At 65.9% G+C, this 16,301-nt stretch overlaps 1 protein-coding gene across 6 annotated transcripts in view; it reads right to left on the bottom strand.

Annotated features, from left to right (window-relative positions):
* The window catches only part of PRR5 (proline rich 5), a 48,356-nt gene that overhangs the window by 9,297 nt on the left and 22,758 nt on the right, over positions 1 to 16,301 (bottom strand). For 3 of the 6 annotated variants that reach the window (XR_011470876.1, XM_070411275.1, XM_070411279.1), the window contains exons 1-4: positions 14,903 to 15,291; positions 6,722 to 6,802; positions 4,518 to 4,566; positions 3,272 to 3,329 (exon numbers count right to left, since the gene is read on the bottom strand). Coding sequence is in view for 5 of the 6 variants with exons in the window: in XM_070411275.1 (XP_070267376.1) it covers positions 3,272 to 3,329; positions 4,518 to 4,566; positions 6,722 to 6,802; positions 14,903 to 15,039 (325 nt within the window). In the remaining variant the exon portion in view is untranslated. Of the gene's footprint in view, positions 1 to 3,271; positions 3,330 to 4,517; positions 4,567 to 6,721; positions 6,803 to 14,902; positions 15,292 to 16,301 lie in introns of those variants that run through there. The other 3 variants (XM_070411278.1, XM_070411277.1, XM_070411276.1) reach the window with 1 other exon arrangement.

The following is a 16,301-nucleotide window of genomic DNA, read 5'->3' as shown; positions in this document are numbered from 1 at the left end:
GAGAGGCAAGTGCCCCCAGCGGATAGGTCTCCCAGACTGCACTGCTCCTGTCTGACCGCTGGAGGTTTCCATGGGAACGAGAGTCAGACAAGAGCCTTGGTCTTTCTTCTCACTTCCTTGCGCTCTGGGCCCCACTCCCTCCGCCTGTAAAGCCCCAGGTCTGTGTCGGTGCTGGGCTCCGGGAGGGGGCCTGGCTGGGGCCGCCCAGGGAGGCCCAGTCCAGCCTGGTGGTGACGGGGGTCCGGCCTCTGTGCTCGGCCGTCTGCCGGCACTGGGGCTCCTTGCCAAGCAGCCAGTCCCCGTCCTCCCCGGGGCCCACCTGGGTCTGCGGCGGGACAGGCGGGTGCTGGCGGCCCCAGAGGCTCTGCCCGAACACAAAGGTCCCTTCAGGTCCCCGCCATCGCCAGCAAGAAGGCAGCTGTCCCTAGGCCGGAGTGGGGTGCCCGGGGCGTGGGCCAGGCCAGCGTCTGCCGGGCTCAGGACACCCTCCAGGCCCCGGAGCGGAAAGGCCATGGAAAGCAGACGTAACACACGGAGCCCAGGCTCGGCCGGAGCCATACGCTGGCCGAGGCTGGGCAGCAAGGCCTTGCCCACTGGCCAGGATCCCTGCTGGGGACCGAGGTCTGGGGGTGACAGTCAGGCAGCACGGAGCTGAAGCTTTGCTGTGGGGCCCCAGGGGAGCCCCGCACCCTGAGCCTCAGTGTGGCTCTCTGTAAAATGGGTGCAAGAGCTGTCCCACTTGCACGGGGCTACGAACAGGAGCTCAGGGGGCGTGGCTGTGGCCACAATGACCGGGTGGGCCATGTCCCTGCTGACATTCAGCAGGGCCCAGGCAGCGGCAGTGGCCCAAGCCGTTCTGTCCCGGGGGCAGGTCAGCCTTCCTTTGCCACGTGCTGAGGGCCGACCCTCAGGCCTGGATGTGGGCTCAGGTCTCAGCCCGGCTCGGGGAGTCCCCAGGGACGGTGATGACCACGGGGCTGGCTGCTGAGGGGGTCATCCTGGCTGCGGCTGGAGTCCACTCCTATCAGCCATCGCGCTGAGACCACCAAATGACAGCCTGGGACGTATCCCGGGGAGGAGCCTCCACCTCCTGGCTGGCCTCCAGGCTTTTCATTTGCAGGGATCACTCTGCTTGGGAGCCCACATTCAAGGCCTCCATGGGGGCGGCGACAGGAGCAGTGGTGAGGGTCCGGGGCCATCCCAGGGGCCACCACCCTGTCCATCAGAGCCACAGGCGAGGACATACATGGCTGGGCGCAGGCAGCCGTCTCCAGGAAGAACTCGCCCTGGGACCCAAACTGGGGTAGGAGGCTCTCGAGGCTGTTCTCAGGGTGACAGGTCAGTTGCTGTTCCCACTGCAGGGCTGAAGGGGGCCAGACGTCGTCCGGAACAGATTATATTCCGAGGCGCTCCTCAAGGGCCGCCATCTCCATGCAGCCCTCCCGGATTGCCAATGAAACCAACCCTTCACCCTGACACGCAGCACACTGGACTTCACCATCTGGCGTCCCCACATGGCTGTGAGGCCTGGGTCTCCTCCGTTTCAGGTCCCCAGGGCCACCTGGGTGCTGGCACGTGCTGAGCAGGTGGATAGAGCCCGGCCAACCCCTCAGTCTCAGACGGGAACACTGAGCCAGAAGGAAAGGCTGCGTCTCTGGCTGGATGAGAACGGGCTCTGGGCCTGTCCCTGAGGCCAGGGGGTTTGGACGGGGCTGGCACTCCTCGCTGGGCGGCCTGGTGGACACGGCCGCTGTGGGCAGGACTCCACCCAGCCACACAAAGCTCCCCTTCTCCGAGGATCCCCACTCCCCTGGGCTGGCGCTGGTGGGAGGCGCGGACTCCACGGGAATGTGCCGGAATGTGCCGAGTCAGGAGAGGGGCGTGGGCGGGCGTCTCCGCCAGGTGCCAAACCCTCACTGCCCGGCCTGCAGGCTTCGTGCTGCCTCCTCCAGGAAGCTGGCCCGGAACCTCCCGGCCCCACAGCTGAGGATCTTGTGGCCCCTCTCAGGCTCCTGCCTCAGCAGCTTCCACCCGCTGTGCCCCGGAGAGGGGGGAGGGGGATTGTGGAAGGAACGGGGCACGCAGCTCGGAGTTCACCCAGAGCTGCCAGCCCGCCAGGCCTCAGTCTCCTCCTCTGCAAAATGGAACAACACCCCTTCTCTCCAGGTCAGAGCGAGGACTCGAGGAGGCATCTGGAGCAGCGGAGAGAGGAGTGTGGGCTCAAGAGCCGTGTAGCAGCCGCGTGGCCTGGGCGTTCCTGAACCCCACTGTGACTCAGTTTCCCCCTATGATCAGGGGCTACAACAATGGTACCTCCTGCACAGGTTGCTGGGGGAAAGAGTCAGGAAAGTGTCTACAGAACAAGCATGTGCTCTGTGCCCTGCGCACAGTAGGTGCTCAATAAATGTGCATGGAACCTGAACCCAGCCCCGGCCTGGCCACAGAAGGCGCTACCCTGCAAAGGCGCATCGGGTGAGCTGGGCTCTCCCATCGCCTGACCTCTCCCTAAGGGGGCGCACCCTTCGGCTGTGGCTCCGCGGACACTGGGAGTCCGAGGGTGTGGAGTGGGCACGGCCCGCTGAGACTCGGGGCCTGGAGGAGGGTGGTCGGGCAGGACCCTCCCTACTTGCTGAGGCCTGAGCCGGGCAGAGGCCAGCTGGGACTCACGGGCTCCAGAGGGCAAAGGTGTGTGCTCTGGAGCAGGCTGGCCGGGGTTCGAATCCCGCCTCCCCTCCTTCTTGTGTGGCCAGGGACAAGCCACCCGTCATCAGTGCACTGCTCCCCAGCTGGTGATGGGAACAATGACCCAGACACAGCATGGGGAGGGTGTGGCATTAAAGAGAACACTCCCAGCATGCCCGGCAGGGAGCCCCCTCCAGCTCCCCGCAGGCGTCAGCGACCTGCTCCAGCCTCTTCCCCTCAGGCCTGTGGTTCCCAGGCTGCTGTGGGCTGGGGGTGAGGCAGGGCCGTCTCCCCGACACCTCTCACGCCTCCTTGGCCCCCACAAGTTGGGGGGCAGAGCCTCTCCCCAGTGAGGTCCCCTCCGGGGGTCAGGCCTCAGCCCTGATGCATCATTTCTGTCCCTCTGAGCCCTCCCGACCAGGAGGGCGCCGTGGCCCACCCAGAGCCCTGGAGGCCCAGGCGAGGCTGGCAGTCCATGGTTCCCACGGGCCCACCTGCTGTGCCACCTCCCTGGTGGCAGCCATGGTGCCCAGCAGCCACCCAGCCAGCAGCCTGGCCCAGCGCACGGTCCGGCCGGGCTGCCACTCACCCTCGTAGAAGCGGATCTTGTCCCGCAGGATCACCATGCCCTTCGTCAGCAGCTGGTTCTGAAAGGGACACAGAGACGCCATCACCACCTGAGGGAGCCTGGGGCTTCCTGGGGGGCAGCCGAGGCCCAGCGGGAAGGGGCTCACCGACATGCCACCTCCCACCGCCACAGCCTGATCCTCAGCTCGCCTGGGAGGACACGGACAACGGACCCACCAGGGGTTGTCACGAGACAGGAGGTGGCCGCAGGGACAACCCCAAAGACAGGTGGCGCCTGGAGCCTCCGCTGAGCGGGCAGGCAGGCTGCCTTCACCCCCACGGCCAGGGAGGGCGCTGGAGCACGCAGGGCGGCCACGAGGGTCATGGGAGGCTCACCCACAGGGGTCCTGGCCGCGCCCTGGGCACTGGCTGAGGGGTCTCAGCCCCATTCACGACAGCCAAGAGATGCACATGCCTCCGTGTCCCCCAGGGCAAGTGGACAAACGGGGGCACACAATGGGATGTTATTCGGCTGTAAAAGGGAACGAGGTGCCCACACCTGCCACAGGACACGCTGTGCTCAGCGAAGGAAGCGGACACAGAGGCACGTGTGAGATTCCATCCCCGTGACATGGGGCTACGGGGGGCGGGGCCTGGGGCTGATGATAAATTCGAGGTTTCTTTAGGGGGAGGGGTGAGGGAATGACCTGGAACTAGACAGTGCTGAAGGTCACAGGGCTGTGACTGCACTAAAACCCCGGAGCTGGGCAGCTGAATGCGTGCACGCCTGGCGTGTGAATCACGCCTTGACAGCCGTGCAACCCGGCAGGTCCCGTGTGTCAGCGGCTCTGCAGGCCCACTGCCCGGATCGGGGGCCAGGAGTGCCCAGTCCGGCAGCGCCTGGGCCAGAGGGGCCTTGGCAACACTGACATTCCGTGGCTCAGGGCACTGGGGCTGTGAGATGACGCAGACACGGACGTCAGGGGCCCGCAGTGACGGCCCAGGAGGAGGTGGGCCAGTAATAACAAAGCCCCCGAGTCCTGCCACGTGCCAGGCACCATGCTAAGACCTGACCCGAATTTATTATTTAACCTTCACACCCGTCAGCGGTGGCTACATGGGGAAACTGAGTCATGATGAGGCAGAGGCCCTGGAACCTAATGCTTCATGTGCCCACTGAGGGTGTGTGAGCCCTCTCTGGCCAGCTCAGGAAGCAATTCCATCCGGGCGGAGAGCAGGACCACCCACCAGGGAGCGAGGCCACCCACCTGCAGGTACTCTGTGAAGAAGGACCCCAGCTCTGTCTTCAGCAGCTGCCTGTGGGCAAGAGGGGAGAGGAGAGTGAGAAGAGTGGGGGTCAGAGGGCGCCCTGGGACCCCTCCTTCCTGGCCCAGGAGCAGGAATGTTCCAGGCAGGGCACAGCCTCACCGCACAAACGAGCTTCGAGAACCTCGGGGAAACCTCGGGTAATGGGGTCATGGATGGCCTGTCACAGGCTCTCATGGGATCAACGCGAATGGCCAGTCATGGATTTAACACACAATTCAACTCACTTAATTTAATGTGGCCACACGATGGGAAAGAGCTGGGGTGGGGACAGCCCTGAAGGACCCACAGGCGCTGGAGTCAGGGGCCTAAGTCCCAGCTCCAGTGATCAGTCCTCTGACCTCGAGCAACCTACGACCTCTCTGTGCCTCAGTTTCCCCATCTGTAAAATGGGATGATAAGGTGGCCATTCCTCAGGCGCTGTGGAGTGTGAGGCATGGAAAGCGAAGGGCAGGCGGCTGGCACAGAGCAAACTCTCAAAAGAAAAGCCCTGCTATCACCTGACAGTTCCCGGCACTTCGTTTTGAATCGGCTACACCAGCCGTGGGCAAACTACGGCCCGCGGGCATCCAGCCCGTTTGAAATGAATAAAACTAAAAAAAAAAAAAAAAAAAAAAAAAAAAAGACCGTACCCTTGTATGTAATGATGTTTACTTTGAATTTATATTAGTTCACACAAACACTCCATCCATGCTTTTGTTCCGGCCTCTGGTCCAGTTTAAGAACCCATTGTGGCCCTCGAGTCAAAAAGTTTGCCCACCCCTGGGCTAAACAGAAGCTGCCCAGCCCAGCGGGCGTGGCTCAGAGGTTGAGCCTCGACCTGTGAGCCAGGAGGTCACGGTTCCATGACAGTCAAGGGCACATGCCCAGGTTGTGGGCTCAATACCCAGTGTGGGGCATGCAGGAGGCAGCCGATCGATGATTCTCTCTCATCATTGATGTTTCTCTCTCTCTCTCCCCATCTCCCTTCTTCTCTTGAATCAATAAAAATATATATTTTTTAAAAGACGTACTATACTAAGTCTGGCGGTACTGTGGTAAATAAAAAGATTGTCTGAAAAAGAGAAGGAGTTGCCCCAAACAGCCTAACTGGCCCACTCACCTGACCTCTACCTGCTTCTTGGGTAAGGATCTCGGGGCTGTCCAGGGGGTCCTGGGGCCCAGGGTCCATCTCTGCCTCCCCCACCCCAGACACACACTCCGGAGGGAGCCCCTGTTCTCCTCAGTCCCGGAGGGCTGGTGTTACAGTTGCCCCCACCCCCTCCCGCCTCCCCCCTCCCCCCCTCCCCCCTCCCTGTGCTGTTTATGCCTCCGAGGGGAAGGGGTAGATGCTGCTGGAGGCCGGTGCTCTGCTCAGGAATTTGGAAATATTTCCTCTGTTCTGTTGCCTAAACACAGCAGGTTCGTCAGGCTGGCGACAAATCCTCTCCCTAAGCAGAGGCCTTAGGAACACAGGGCTGCGTGGGCCCCACCGACACCCCTGGTGGCTTCTGCCCCCCCCTCCCCCCGCCCTCCCGCCTGGGTGGCCACACGTGGGCCTGGGAGGCCACAAGCGCCTGCTCTCACGCTTCCCCGGCCCTCCCTCCCTCCCTCCCTCCCTGGGCCTGTCTGTCTATAGGGCCCTCTGAGCTCTGTCCTGCTTGGGGGGGAGGGGGGACCCCTGTCCCAATTACCCCTCTATTCCCGCCTGGAGCTCAACGGGGCGGAAGGGGACAGCACAGAGGCGGCACATGCCTCCTGGTAGCAGCTGTGTGACCCCGGGCAAGTCTCTTGACCTCTCTGAGCCTTGGCTGCCTCCACTACAACCCAGCACTATGGCAACCGCCTGGAGATTCCGGGAAGCGGCCCCTGGGGCCCCTTCCTTGGCGCTCACAGGAAATGAGGGCGACTAGGAATGCCACGCCCTCACTGGGCAGGTGGGTCCTTCCTGGGTCACAGAACCAATGCCGTTCCTGACGCTCAGCAGCGGAGGGAATGTGGGCGTTATCTTGAGCCCGAGCAGATGTCCTCGGGAGGGGCGGCGCCAGGGGCCCTCAGGGTGGAATCTGGGGTGAGGCTGGTGGACCGGGCTGGGGCCTCCCACCCTGGCACAGCCCTCCCTGCCCCTCACAGACCAGGGCCTGGGCCTGCTGGGCCAGCCACTCACCTGACGCCTTCGTTGAGGGTAAACAGCTCCTGGTCGGGCAACCCCTTGCGCTGGAAGACGGCGATCACCCCGTTGTGGATGCTGCGGTGGGAGAGAGGAACGCTGTGCCCAGCCCCCGGCCCCTCCCAGCCCCCTGGGACCCTCCCAGCCCCGCCCCCCCAGGCCCTCCCAGCCCCCCCCCCCACCTCCTTCCACCCGTCTCCATGGCAGCCTTCCTGCTGGCTCGGGGGACAGACGGGCCGGCCAGAAGCAGTGATGGACTGTCCCGGTGGGACCCCGTCCACACCCCAACCTCAATCCCAAGATCCTGTGTTTCAGCCTCCCCTGTGCGCTAGGCCCCGCCCATCACCCCTCCAGGACTCCTGTGTACCCCCACACTCCCCTTCCCTGCCCCTGCTCCTGAGCCCTCCAAGCCCGGGTCGCACTCCCCAACGTATTCAAGCTGCAACCCGCCCCCCCTGCCCCCTGCTTCTCACCCTGGGCATCAAGGTGCCTGAGCCCAAGCTACTGCCCCCGCCCTGAGCGGCAGGCCCGGGATCTGCACCAGCCCTGCCGGGCGCTGCCCACAGGGCCTGTCTGCTGCCTGGGCCGCCCGTTCCATCCCCCTGGTTCCTGCCCTCAGATCACAGGTGGCCGTCGGCTTCTGTGCACTTTCTGTGTGGAATGTGTGATTTGTTAGGGTAACTCGTTTCCCCCAGCGTTACAAAGTGTTGCTCACGTCTGTGCCCAGTGCCTGGCTCAGAGAGGCAGCCTAGTAAGTATCTGGTGAAATTCACCCCGACTCCCTCACCCTCCGAATCCAACCGATCCTCCCGCTAGGTCTCTGCTGCCCCCCTAGGTCTCTGCTGCCCCCCCACTTCCGCCCCGGGGCCCTCCTCGCTCGCCTGGACCTGCACCCCCGGCCTCCCCCTTCCTCCGCTGCGCCAGTCATTTCCCTGCCAGGCACCCACGCGCAGCAGACACAGGCCTGGAGGCGGCATTCGAGGCTCCTCGGGAGTGACCGCTCCCGAACTCCCGGGCACCCTACACGCTAATCCCGAGTGCGGGGCCTGTGGGGGTGCCACCCTCGGGGTCTTTGCATCCACTGCCTCTCCTGCCCGCAGGCAGCCTTCTCCTCCCATCCACTAGGCAAGCAGCTATTCAGATTGGAGCCTCGGCTCAGGGCCACGGCCTCCATGAAGCCCGCCCGGCTCCCTCCCCGCTCTGTGCAGACTCCCGTCCGATTCCCTTCCTGTTAGTCCCTCCCACTGGCCACCCGCTGAGCTTCACCACCCTACTGGCTGCGTGACTTGGTGAGCAGGGGTCGGCGGGACACGCTGCTGGTCACGGCATAGGGCGGGCAGGGCCCGCCAAGCTCCTGCTGCCCTCGACTGCCTTCGCCAGCCCCACCCTGCCCAGCAACACAGACTGGCTGCCCACTTTTCAGATGAGGAGACTGAGGCTCAGAGGCCAAGGCCCCTGTGGGCAGCCACAGAGCTCGCCCACCAGCTGCCGCTCTCCCCTTGCAGCCGCCGCAGGCAGCAGGTCCGGGCGGGTTCCCTGAGGCCCTGCAGGGCGGGCAGGACAGGGCCCGCATCCTGGTGGGTGGAGGGTCTGAGCGCTGTGCGCACGGTGTGGGGATGTGCCCGGTTCTACAGCTGAGCCCGGCGCCCGGATGCTCGTCACGCGATCCTCCGGGGTCTGGCGCGGGAAGGCTGCTATTCCCATGTCCAGGGACGTGCGACCTCTGCCCTGTGTCCTGTCTGTGAGATGCGGGTCTCGCGTGTGCCCGCCCCGCTGCTGCGAGGATGAAACGCCGGCCTGGCCAGGAGTCCGCCTCAGGTTCGGCCGCGGCCAGGATCTACGCACCCAGCTCCCCATCCACAGACTAAAAAAAAGGGAAAGCCCGGGGGGAGTCTAATGGCCACAAGGAAGCCAGCTGTCCTAGCGCAGCCGCCCCGAAATCCGACAGCTGGGACCTCATTCTCAGCCTGCTGGGGGCTGCTGGGGAGCTTGGGGGGGGGGGCATGGTGCAGGCGGCCCCACCCAGCCCTGTCGCCACCCGAGGAACTTGCCCTGGCCTTGCACAGTCACCTCCAGTCTGAGCAGCCCCGCCCACCGGGTCACCTGAGCTCTCACCCCACCGCCCACCTCCAGCCCCCACCCAGGCTGGCTCAGAGCGGGTGTGGTTTAAATCCCAGCTCTGGGCTTCCTGGCTGCACGCCTGGGCCACATGTCCGCCCACATGTCCGCCCACCGTGCCTCAGTGTCCCCATCCATACAATGGGACTCAGCACAGCCCCTGAGGGAGGCGATGGGGGGCCGGCGCCCTGCAGCTGTGACAGGTGAGGTGAGGGCCACAGAGGCTCTGGGGCCATCTGCTCTGTGGTTTCTCAGTCTCTCCCTCTGACCAGCACGTGAGGTGAGGACTGTCACACCCGGGGGAAACACAGTGCAGGCGGCCCCACCCAGCGTCACACCCAGCCTGGAGCCCGGCCCACAGCCCTCCACCTCCTGCCCCGCCCACACGTGGAGGTGGGGGTCAGGGTGGGGGGACAGGCAGGACCCGCTCCTTCCCTTTCTCTCCTGCTGAGGTTCCAGCTTCTCCCAAGTCCAAGTTGGGTAAACAAACCCTGCTGAGCCCCCGGAGAGGAAGGGTGGAGAGGGCGAGAGGGCCCATGTGACTTGTCCTGCCCCCAAAACAGAAGTGAAACCCCAGAGGCCCCAGCTGTGGCGGCCTTGACCAGAGGAGGGCAGGCCCAGCAGGGCAGGGGCCCCACCAGCGGCTGCCCTCACTGGGCCATCCCTCAGAGGGCCTGGCCCTCCCCACGTAGGACACGAGACAGGGCCCGTTCCCAGCCTCTTCCCGGGCACTGGATGGGCACAGGGCACAGGGCTGCTGGGACAGGCCTGCCCAGGGCTGGGGGAGGAGGTGCTAGTGGCGGGGCTCTGGGGGCACCGGCGGCACCCTGGCCTGGGTTGAGGCGAGCGTGGGACTGCGAGCGGCTGGGACCCAGCTGGGCATCGCCTCTCTGTGTTGCCCACCTGCCCGGCAGAGAGTGAGCGGGTGGGGGCCACCCAAAGCATGGCCTCTTGTGGGTCAGGGCAACGTACATCCGGGACCCCTGTCCGTCCATGGGCCCCTCCCCTGCTCTGGACCCGCCTACAAGGCCTCTGAGGATGCGTTGGGGGTGGGGGTGGGGGGAGCCCTGCCGGTGTCCTCACTCTGCTGCCCCAGAGGGCCTCCCCACCTCTCCATCCAAGGGTGACTGGAGCCCAGTGTCCTCATCGGTACCCCAGGGGGTCACACCCAGCCCTGAGGAGTGAAGTGGGGGGCTGCCCCCTCTCCACACCCAGGTGAAAGGCTCAGGGAGGCAGGTGTCGGAACCCAATCCTGCCCCCCATCCTGCCTCCATCTGACCACCTGGGAAGGGGGGTGTGAATGACCTGTGGGCAGGCTGACCTGCTCCTCAGCACACAGGTGTCACTCATACCCTGGTTTCAGTCCCCCTGGCTTAACCCTGCCCCCAGGGCTCCTGGCTGAGGGGGAGGAGGGGCGTGCCCCACGCAGGCAAAGGCTTGGAGCTCTTCTCCAGAGGCACCTGACCCGGTCCGAACCCAGTCCCACCTGGGCTCTGCCCCGTCCCGGCAGGGTCAGAGGGGAGGTGCGAGCCCATTCCTCCCAGCTGCCTGGGCCGCACCTCCCCATCTACTGGGCTGTGAGCCCTGCAGCCAGGTTCTGATGCCACAGATGGGGGAGGGGGAGGCCCAGGCACGGGGCGGGGAGGGGGGCCCAGTGTGTGGCTGTCCGGCCTGTGGTGGCAGAGGACAAGGCGGAGTTGTTTCCCTGCAGACGGAAGGCAGGGAAGTCTCCACCAGGGTCTTCGGTTTCGACCTTTCCCAGCTGGAGAGGCGCCTCAAGTCCTCAGGCCACACTCCTCCATCAGCCTCCTGCTCACCTCCTCCCGCCATCCGCAGCCTCCCGCTCACCTCCTCCCGCCATCCACAGCCTCCCCTTCCATCCTCCCTCCATCCACAGCCTCTCCTTCCATCCTCCCTCCATGCAGTGGTTCTCAACCTTCTGGCCCTTTAAATACAGTTCTTCATGTTGTGACCCAACCATAAAATTATTTTCGTTGCTACAGTTACATTCATAACTGTAATGTTGCTACTGTTATGAATCATAATGTAAATATCTGATATGCAGGATGGTCTTAGGCGACCCGTGAAAGGGTCGTTCGACCCCAAATGGGTCGCGACCCACAGGTTGAGAACCACTGATCTACAGCCTCCTGCTCACATCCTCACGGCTGCTCTCGGACCCCGGGTCTCAGAGGCCTTCACGATGACACTGGGCCCACCTGGATAACCTCCCTGCCCGAAGCGCCTTAACTGAATCACACCTGAAAAGTCCCCTCTGCCTCGCAATATAACGTGTTACCAGGTTCCGGGGAATCTCTGGGGTCACCACTCTGCTGACCCCATGCGGGCCACCTTGGAGGGGCAGGGGGCTCGGGACCTAGGGCCTGGCCCAGAGCGAGGAGGTGGGGTGGACAGGCATCTCCAGGCCTCCACCCCCCACTCAACCGACTGCTCACCTGGAGGCTTCCAACCACCTCCCCTGGCCGCCCGGAGACCCCCCTGGGGGCAGAAGCGCAGGCGTCCCGGGGCTCCCTGAGCCTCAGCTGCAAGATGGGGGTCCTGCGTCCCACCTGGAGTTATTTTGGGGGTGCAAGGAGCTCCTCCCACCCGAGTCTGGATGTTGTGGCTGCTCAGCATTGCTGAGATCGGGGTGGGAGCACTGTGGGGGTTGGGCCAGGGCCCCTCCAGGACCAGGGGGGTGCAGACCAGGGGGGCAGCTCCAGCCTCCGGGCCCTCACTGCCAAAACCCACGTCGCCAGCCCCAGTGGGACACGATCCCACACATGTCCTTGGGCAGTGGCTTCAAGTCACACCTGGGTTCAGACCCCAGGTCTTGGAGGCGGGTCTGTGGGGAGAGTGACAAGTGTCACCCACACCCCGTGGCCCACACTATCCCCTGCTCCTGTCTTGCTCGGCGCCTCCACTCTAACATCTCGGTGGGGCAGGTGCTGGGCTCTCCAAACCTTAGCACTGGGGCGAATCCAGGCCTGGCAAGGAGCAGGGTATCACAATGGTTAGCACCCTCTGCCCCAAACGCAGGTGTGGGGGACCAGTGTTGGGGTCTGGGGTGCTCCCTCCACCCTCATCTCAGAACACGACCTTCTCGGAGCTGGAGGCTCCCCCCGCCCCCCGCCCCTCAAATGGATGCTGCGGCCGCCAGTCACGGATCCCCCGGAGCTGACGGGGCAGGGAGGACCCGCCCTCCTGGGTTTTGGACCTCTGGCCCCAGAATCCCGAGAAGAAACCTGTTGTTTTCGGTCACCCAGTTTGTGGCAATGTGTGACGGTGGCCCCGGGACACCAATGCGGTCACACAGTCAAAAGGGGGTGCATCTTGGACTTGAATGAGGAGTCAACTCAGCAAGGCAGGACCCAGTGCAGGCGTCCGGCCCGCGGCTGCTGTCCTGTGGGCCCGGCAGGGAGCCATGCGAAGACCAGAGGGCCCTGCCCCCACCGGCGTCACTCAGGGACCTGGGGGGGGGGGGCACTTTGCTCCCTTCTTGGCTCGGCCCCTCCTCTGCCTGGGGAGGAGAGAGGACTCCCTCTGCCATGTCCTATGTGAGCCCGTCTCCCAGGGCACTGTGTCCCCCTCTGTGCCTCTAAACGGGGGAAGGGGGTTATCCCCCTCCCTGGGCTGTGATGGTGGCAAAGTGAGCCCAGGGCCATGAAGGGGCGGGCACACGCTAGCAGTGCAGATGGCGGGGAGCCGCCTGGGCCTGTGGGCGCTGCTATGGGGAGGGACGTTCCTCAGCAGCCCGCCAGGCCCAGCAACAGGACGGAGCTGAGGTTCCCAAGTCCCTCAAGTAACAAGCAGCGGAGGGACCAGGTGACCTCTCAGGGGAGACGCAGAGCTGACCGCAGGGTGCCCCCGCCTCTGTCCGGGGGACACCAGGCAGGACCGACCGCAACGGGTGCAGCTCACAAAGCTCGGGAACCAGCAGATTCCTGAGGAACCTCCCCAAACCCCAACCCTGCAGGCCCACCCCAACCCAGCAGTCCCACCCCAACCCTGCAGTCCCACCCCAACCCCGCAGTCCCACCCCAACCCCGCAGGCCCACCCCAACCCAGCAGTCCCACCCCAACCCCGCAGGCCCACCCCAACCCAGCAGTCCCACCCCAACCCCGCAGGCCCACCCCAACCCAGCAGTCCCACCCCAACCCCGCAGGCCCACCCCAACCCAGCAGTCCCACCCCAACCCTGCAGGCCCACCCCAACCCAGCAGTCCCACCCCAACCCTGCAGGCCCACCCCAACCCAGCAGTCCCACCCCAACCCAGCAGTCCCACCCCAACCCTGCAGGCCCACCCCAACCCAGCAGTCCCACCCCAACCCTGCAGGCCCACCCCAACCCAGCAGTCCCACCCCAACCCTGCAGGCCCACCCCAACCCCGCAGGCCCACCCCAACCCAGCAGTCCCACCCCAACCCAGCAGTCCCACCCCAACCCCGCAGGCCCACCCCAACCCAGCAGTCCCACCCCAACCCCGCAGGCCCACCCCAACCCCGCAGGCCCACCCCAACCCAGCAGTCCCACCCCAACCCCGCAGGCCCACCCCAACCCCGCAGGCCCACCCCAACCCAGCAGTCCCACCCCAACCCTGCAGGCCCACCCCAACCCTGCAGGCCCACCCCAACCCAGCAGTCCCACCCCAACCCTGCAGGCCCACCCCGACCCTGCAGGCCCACCCCAACCCAGCAGTCCCACCCCAACCCTGCAGGCCCACCCCAACCCGGCAGGCCCACCCCAACCCTGCAGGCCCACCCCGGCAGGAGTTGGGGCTTGAGGTGAGTTACAGAGGACCGGCTACATGCCGGGCACTGTGCTGAGGGCGTTAATACCCACCTTCACGTTTAATCCCTACAGCAGCCCATTTCATGGGTAAGGAAACTGAGGACCAGGGAGGTGAAGTGACTTTCTCCAGGCCACACAGCAGGGAAGAGGCAGAGCTGGGGTTTTAATTAAGGGTTGGCTCCTCCCGTTACACCACAGCAGAGATACGGAGGGGGGGGGGGGCTGTGTCTGTGACCCCGATTCTGGGAGAGGGGGACAACGCCTGTGAGGACGGTGCCCAGCCATTGGGTCAATGAGATTCCCCAGCGAGACTCCTTCTTTCACTGTCTCCACGTGGGTCCTGTAGGGACGGATGTGCATGCGGGGACAGATGGGGAAACTGAGGCAGAAACTTCCCAGCGCTCAAGCAGTTTGCCGCTTGGTAGGGGGCAGAAGACAAGGCCGTCTGGGTGGAGCGCCCTGCCTGGCGGGGGAGGAAGGTCCCACCGGGATGCTCAGGCCGCAGCCGGAGGAGCATCTGGCAAGACTTCGCCGCCAGGCGTGAGTGGCGGGTCAGCACCCACAGCCCCCTCCCCGGCCTCACGCTCCCCCCACTTTCCTTTCGGTGGGAACGTCTGTGTGAAACGCCCGCGAGCAGACACGCGGCTGAGGAATCGCCCTGACCATCCCCTTCCCGGACCCCAGCCCGGCTCTCCCAACGACGCTGGGGCGGAGGGGCTCCCACGGCCCTGCCTTCGGGGACGGGCCCTGGGGGAGGGTCGCAGGAATGCCGGCAGCTGCCGCACCCCGGCCGCCCCGCCGACAGCTGGGAGGACGGGGCCGCGCGAGGGAAAACCGCCCGCCCACCGCGATCCGCGCGCAGACAGGAAGCGGCAGCACCTCCCGCCGCGCCGCCCGCTCCTGCTCATCCGCGAGATGGGAAAAGGCTTCCTGCCCTCGCCGCCCAGGTGGCCAGGAGCTCGGCGCGGGGACCGGGAAGACCCCGGGGGAGGCGGCACGCGGCCCCGCCCACCCCGCCACCCGCGAGCCGGGCGCTCGGGGCCCGCCGGGTGCGCGGTCCGCTCCCTCCGCTCTAGGAACACGTTGCACCGAACTTCCCGGTCCGCCCCAAACTCCGGCGCCGCGAGTTCTTGCAGACTGAACTGCGCGGTGCCCGCAGCACCCGTCCTCGCGGGGGGCTCGCCCGCTCGCGCCCACGGCGGCCAGGGCTCCCCGCCTCCGGCTCTGGGGCCCCGGGCCCACGGGCGGGCCGGGAGGGCGCGGCCTTACCTGTTCCAGGTGGCGTTGGCACAGGCCCGGCGCTGCTGGGTGCCCCGCTCGTCCGCGGAGGCGGCGGCCGGCTCTCTCTTGCCCAGGTCACTGAGGCTGGGCGAACTCATGAACTTCAACCTGCGGAGAGTCCTCATCGTGACCCCGGCGGCCCGCTCCGCGCCCACGCGCGTCCGGCGCCGCGCCCTGCGCCACCCCGCGCCGCGGGCCCCGGCCGGCGCTCCGCTCTCTACGAGGAAACTTGGGAGAGAGCAGGAAGCCGAGCGGCCCTCCGGGGTCCCGCCCCGGCCCCACGCCTCCGCCCCGGGCCCGGCGCCGGCCGGCCCTCCGGGTTAATCATTGCTCCGAGCAGCGGCAGCGTGGAGCGCCCGGAGCACCGCGGACCCGGCGCAAACACAGGCCGGGGGCGGGGCCAGGCCGGGGGCGGGGCCAGGCCTGAGGGGCGGGGCTAGAGGCCGGGGCGGAGCGGGGGAGGAGGGCGGGGCTGTGCGGGGCGAGACGGGGCGGGGCCACGAGCTGCGGGCCAAGCCCGCGCCTCCGCCTCTAAGCCCCAGGTCTGTCCTATCCGGGTCGTGCCGGACCCGCTCCGCTCCTCCGAAGGCCACCCACGCCCACAGGAAACCCGCACGCGCGGTAGGAACAAACCAGCCCCAAGCGCCAGCCCCGCCCCGCCCCGCCACTGCGGACACGGCCACACGATGCTCCCAGAACTCCCCCCCACTCGGCAGGGCCTCAACCAGAGGCACCCCCCCCCCGCCCCTCCCACAAAGGCTGTGTTCACGCAGACGCCTCTGTGGTTCTCATGAAAGCAGACAAAGCCTTCAGCCCCTCGGGTGCCTCCGCGGGACCCCACCCACCCTGCTACTCCAATGGGCCTCCCCTGGCCTGGAGGAGCTGCTAATTGGGGGGCTGGGGGAATCAGGAGTGGCTTTCCCAGGGGACAGACAAGTAAAGCTGTTGCTACAGCCCCTGCCCCCCTCCCAGGTCCCTTGAGACCCCATCAAAGGGAGCTGCCGGCCAGGCGTGCACAGCGCTTTTAGATGCTTGATCAGGGCCTGTCTCCCTCTAGGAGTAGGGATTTCCCATTTCCCAGTCGAGGAAACTGAGGCTCCGACGTGAAATAACTTGCCCCATGTCATACAGTCAACAAATGACCAAACTGGGCCCAACCAGGCCTCCTGCGCACATGGCACAGGCCCCGCCCCCCAGCTTCTGGGATTCCCACAGGTTCACCCACCGCTGCCCTTGCCCCCGTCTTCAGGTGGCAGGATGGCAGTGCGGCCTGGTCGCCCTCCTGGCCCTCCTGAAGCTGTGCCTAAGCGGAGCAGGTCCTGGTGCCAGCAGAGCCCCGGCCCCACATCTTCCCCCGAACCCTTCCCGTGTGAAGCAGTGGGGAGAG

The sequence above is a fragment of the Myotis yumanensis genome, unplaced genomic scaffold, assembly GCF_028538775.1.
Source record: "Myotis yumanensis isolate MYYU_CA2020_CCGP unplaced genomic scaffold, mMyoYum1.0.hap1 SCAF_3, whole genome shotgun sequence".
NCBI classification, from domain to species: domain Eukaryota; kingdom Metazoa; phylum Chordata; class Mammalia; order Chiroptera; family Vespertilionidae; genus Myotis; species Myotis yumanensis.
The sequence above is the reverse complement of the archived record's forward strand: the minus strand, read 5'-3'. Positions and strand labels throughout refer to the sequence as shown.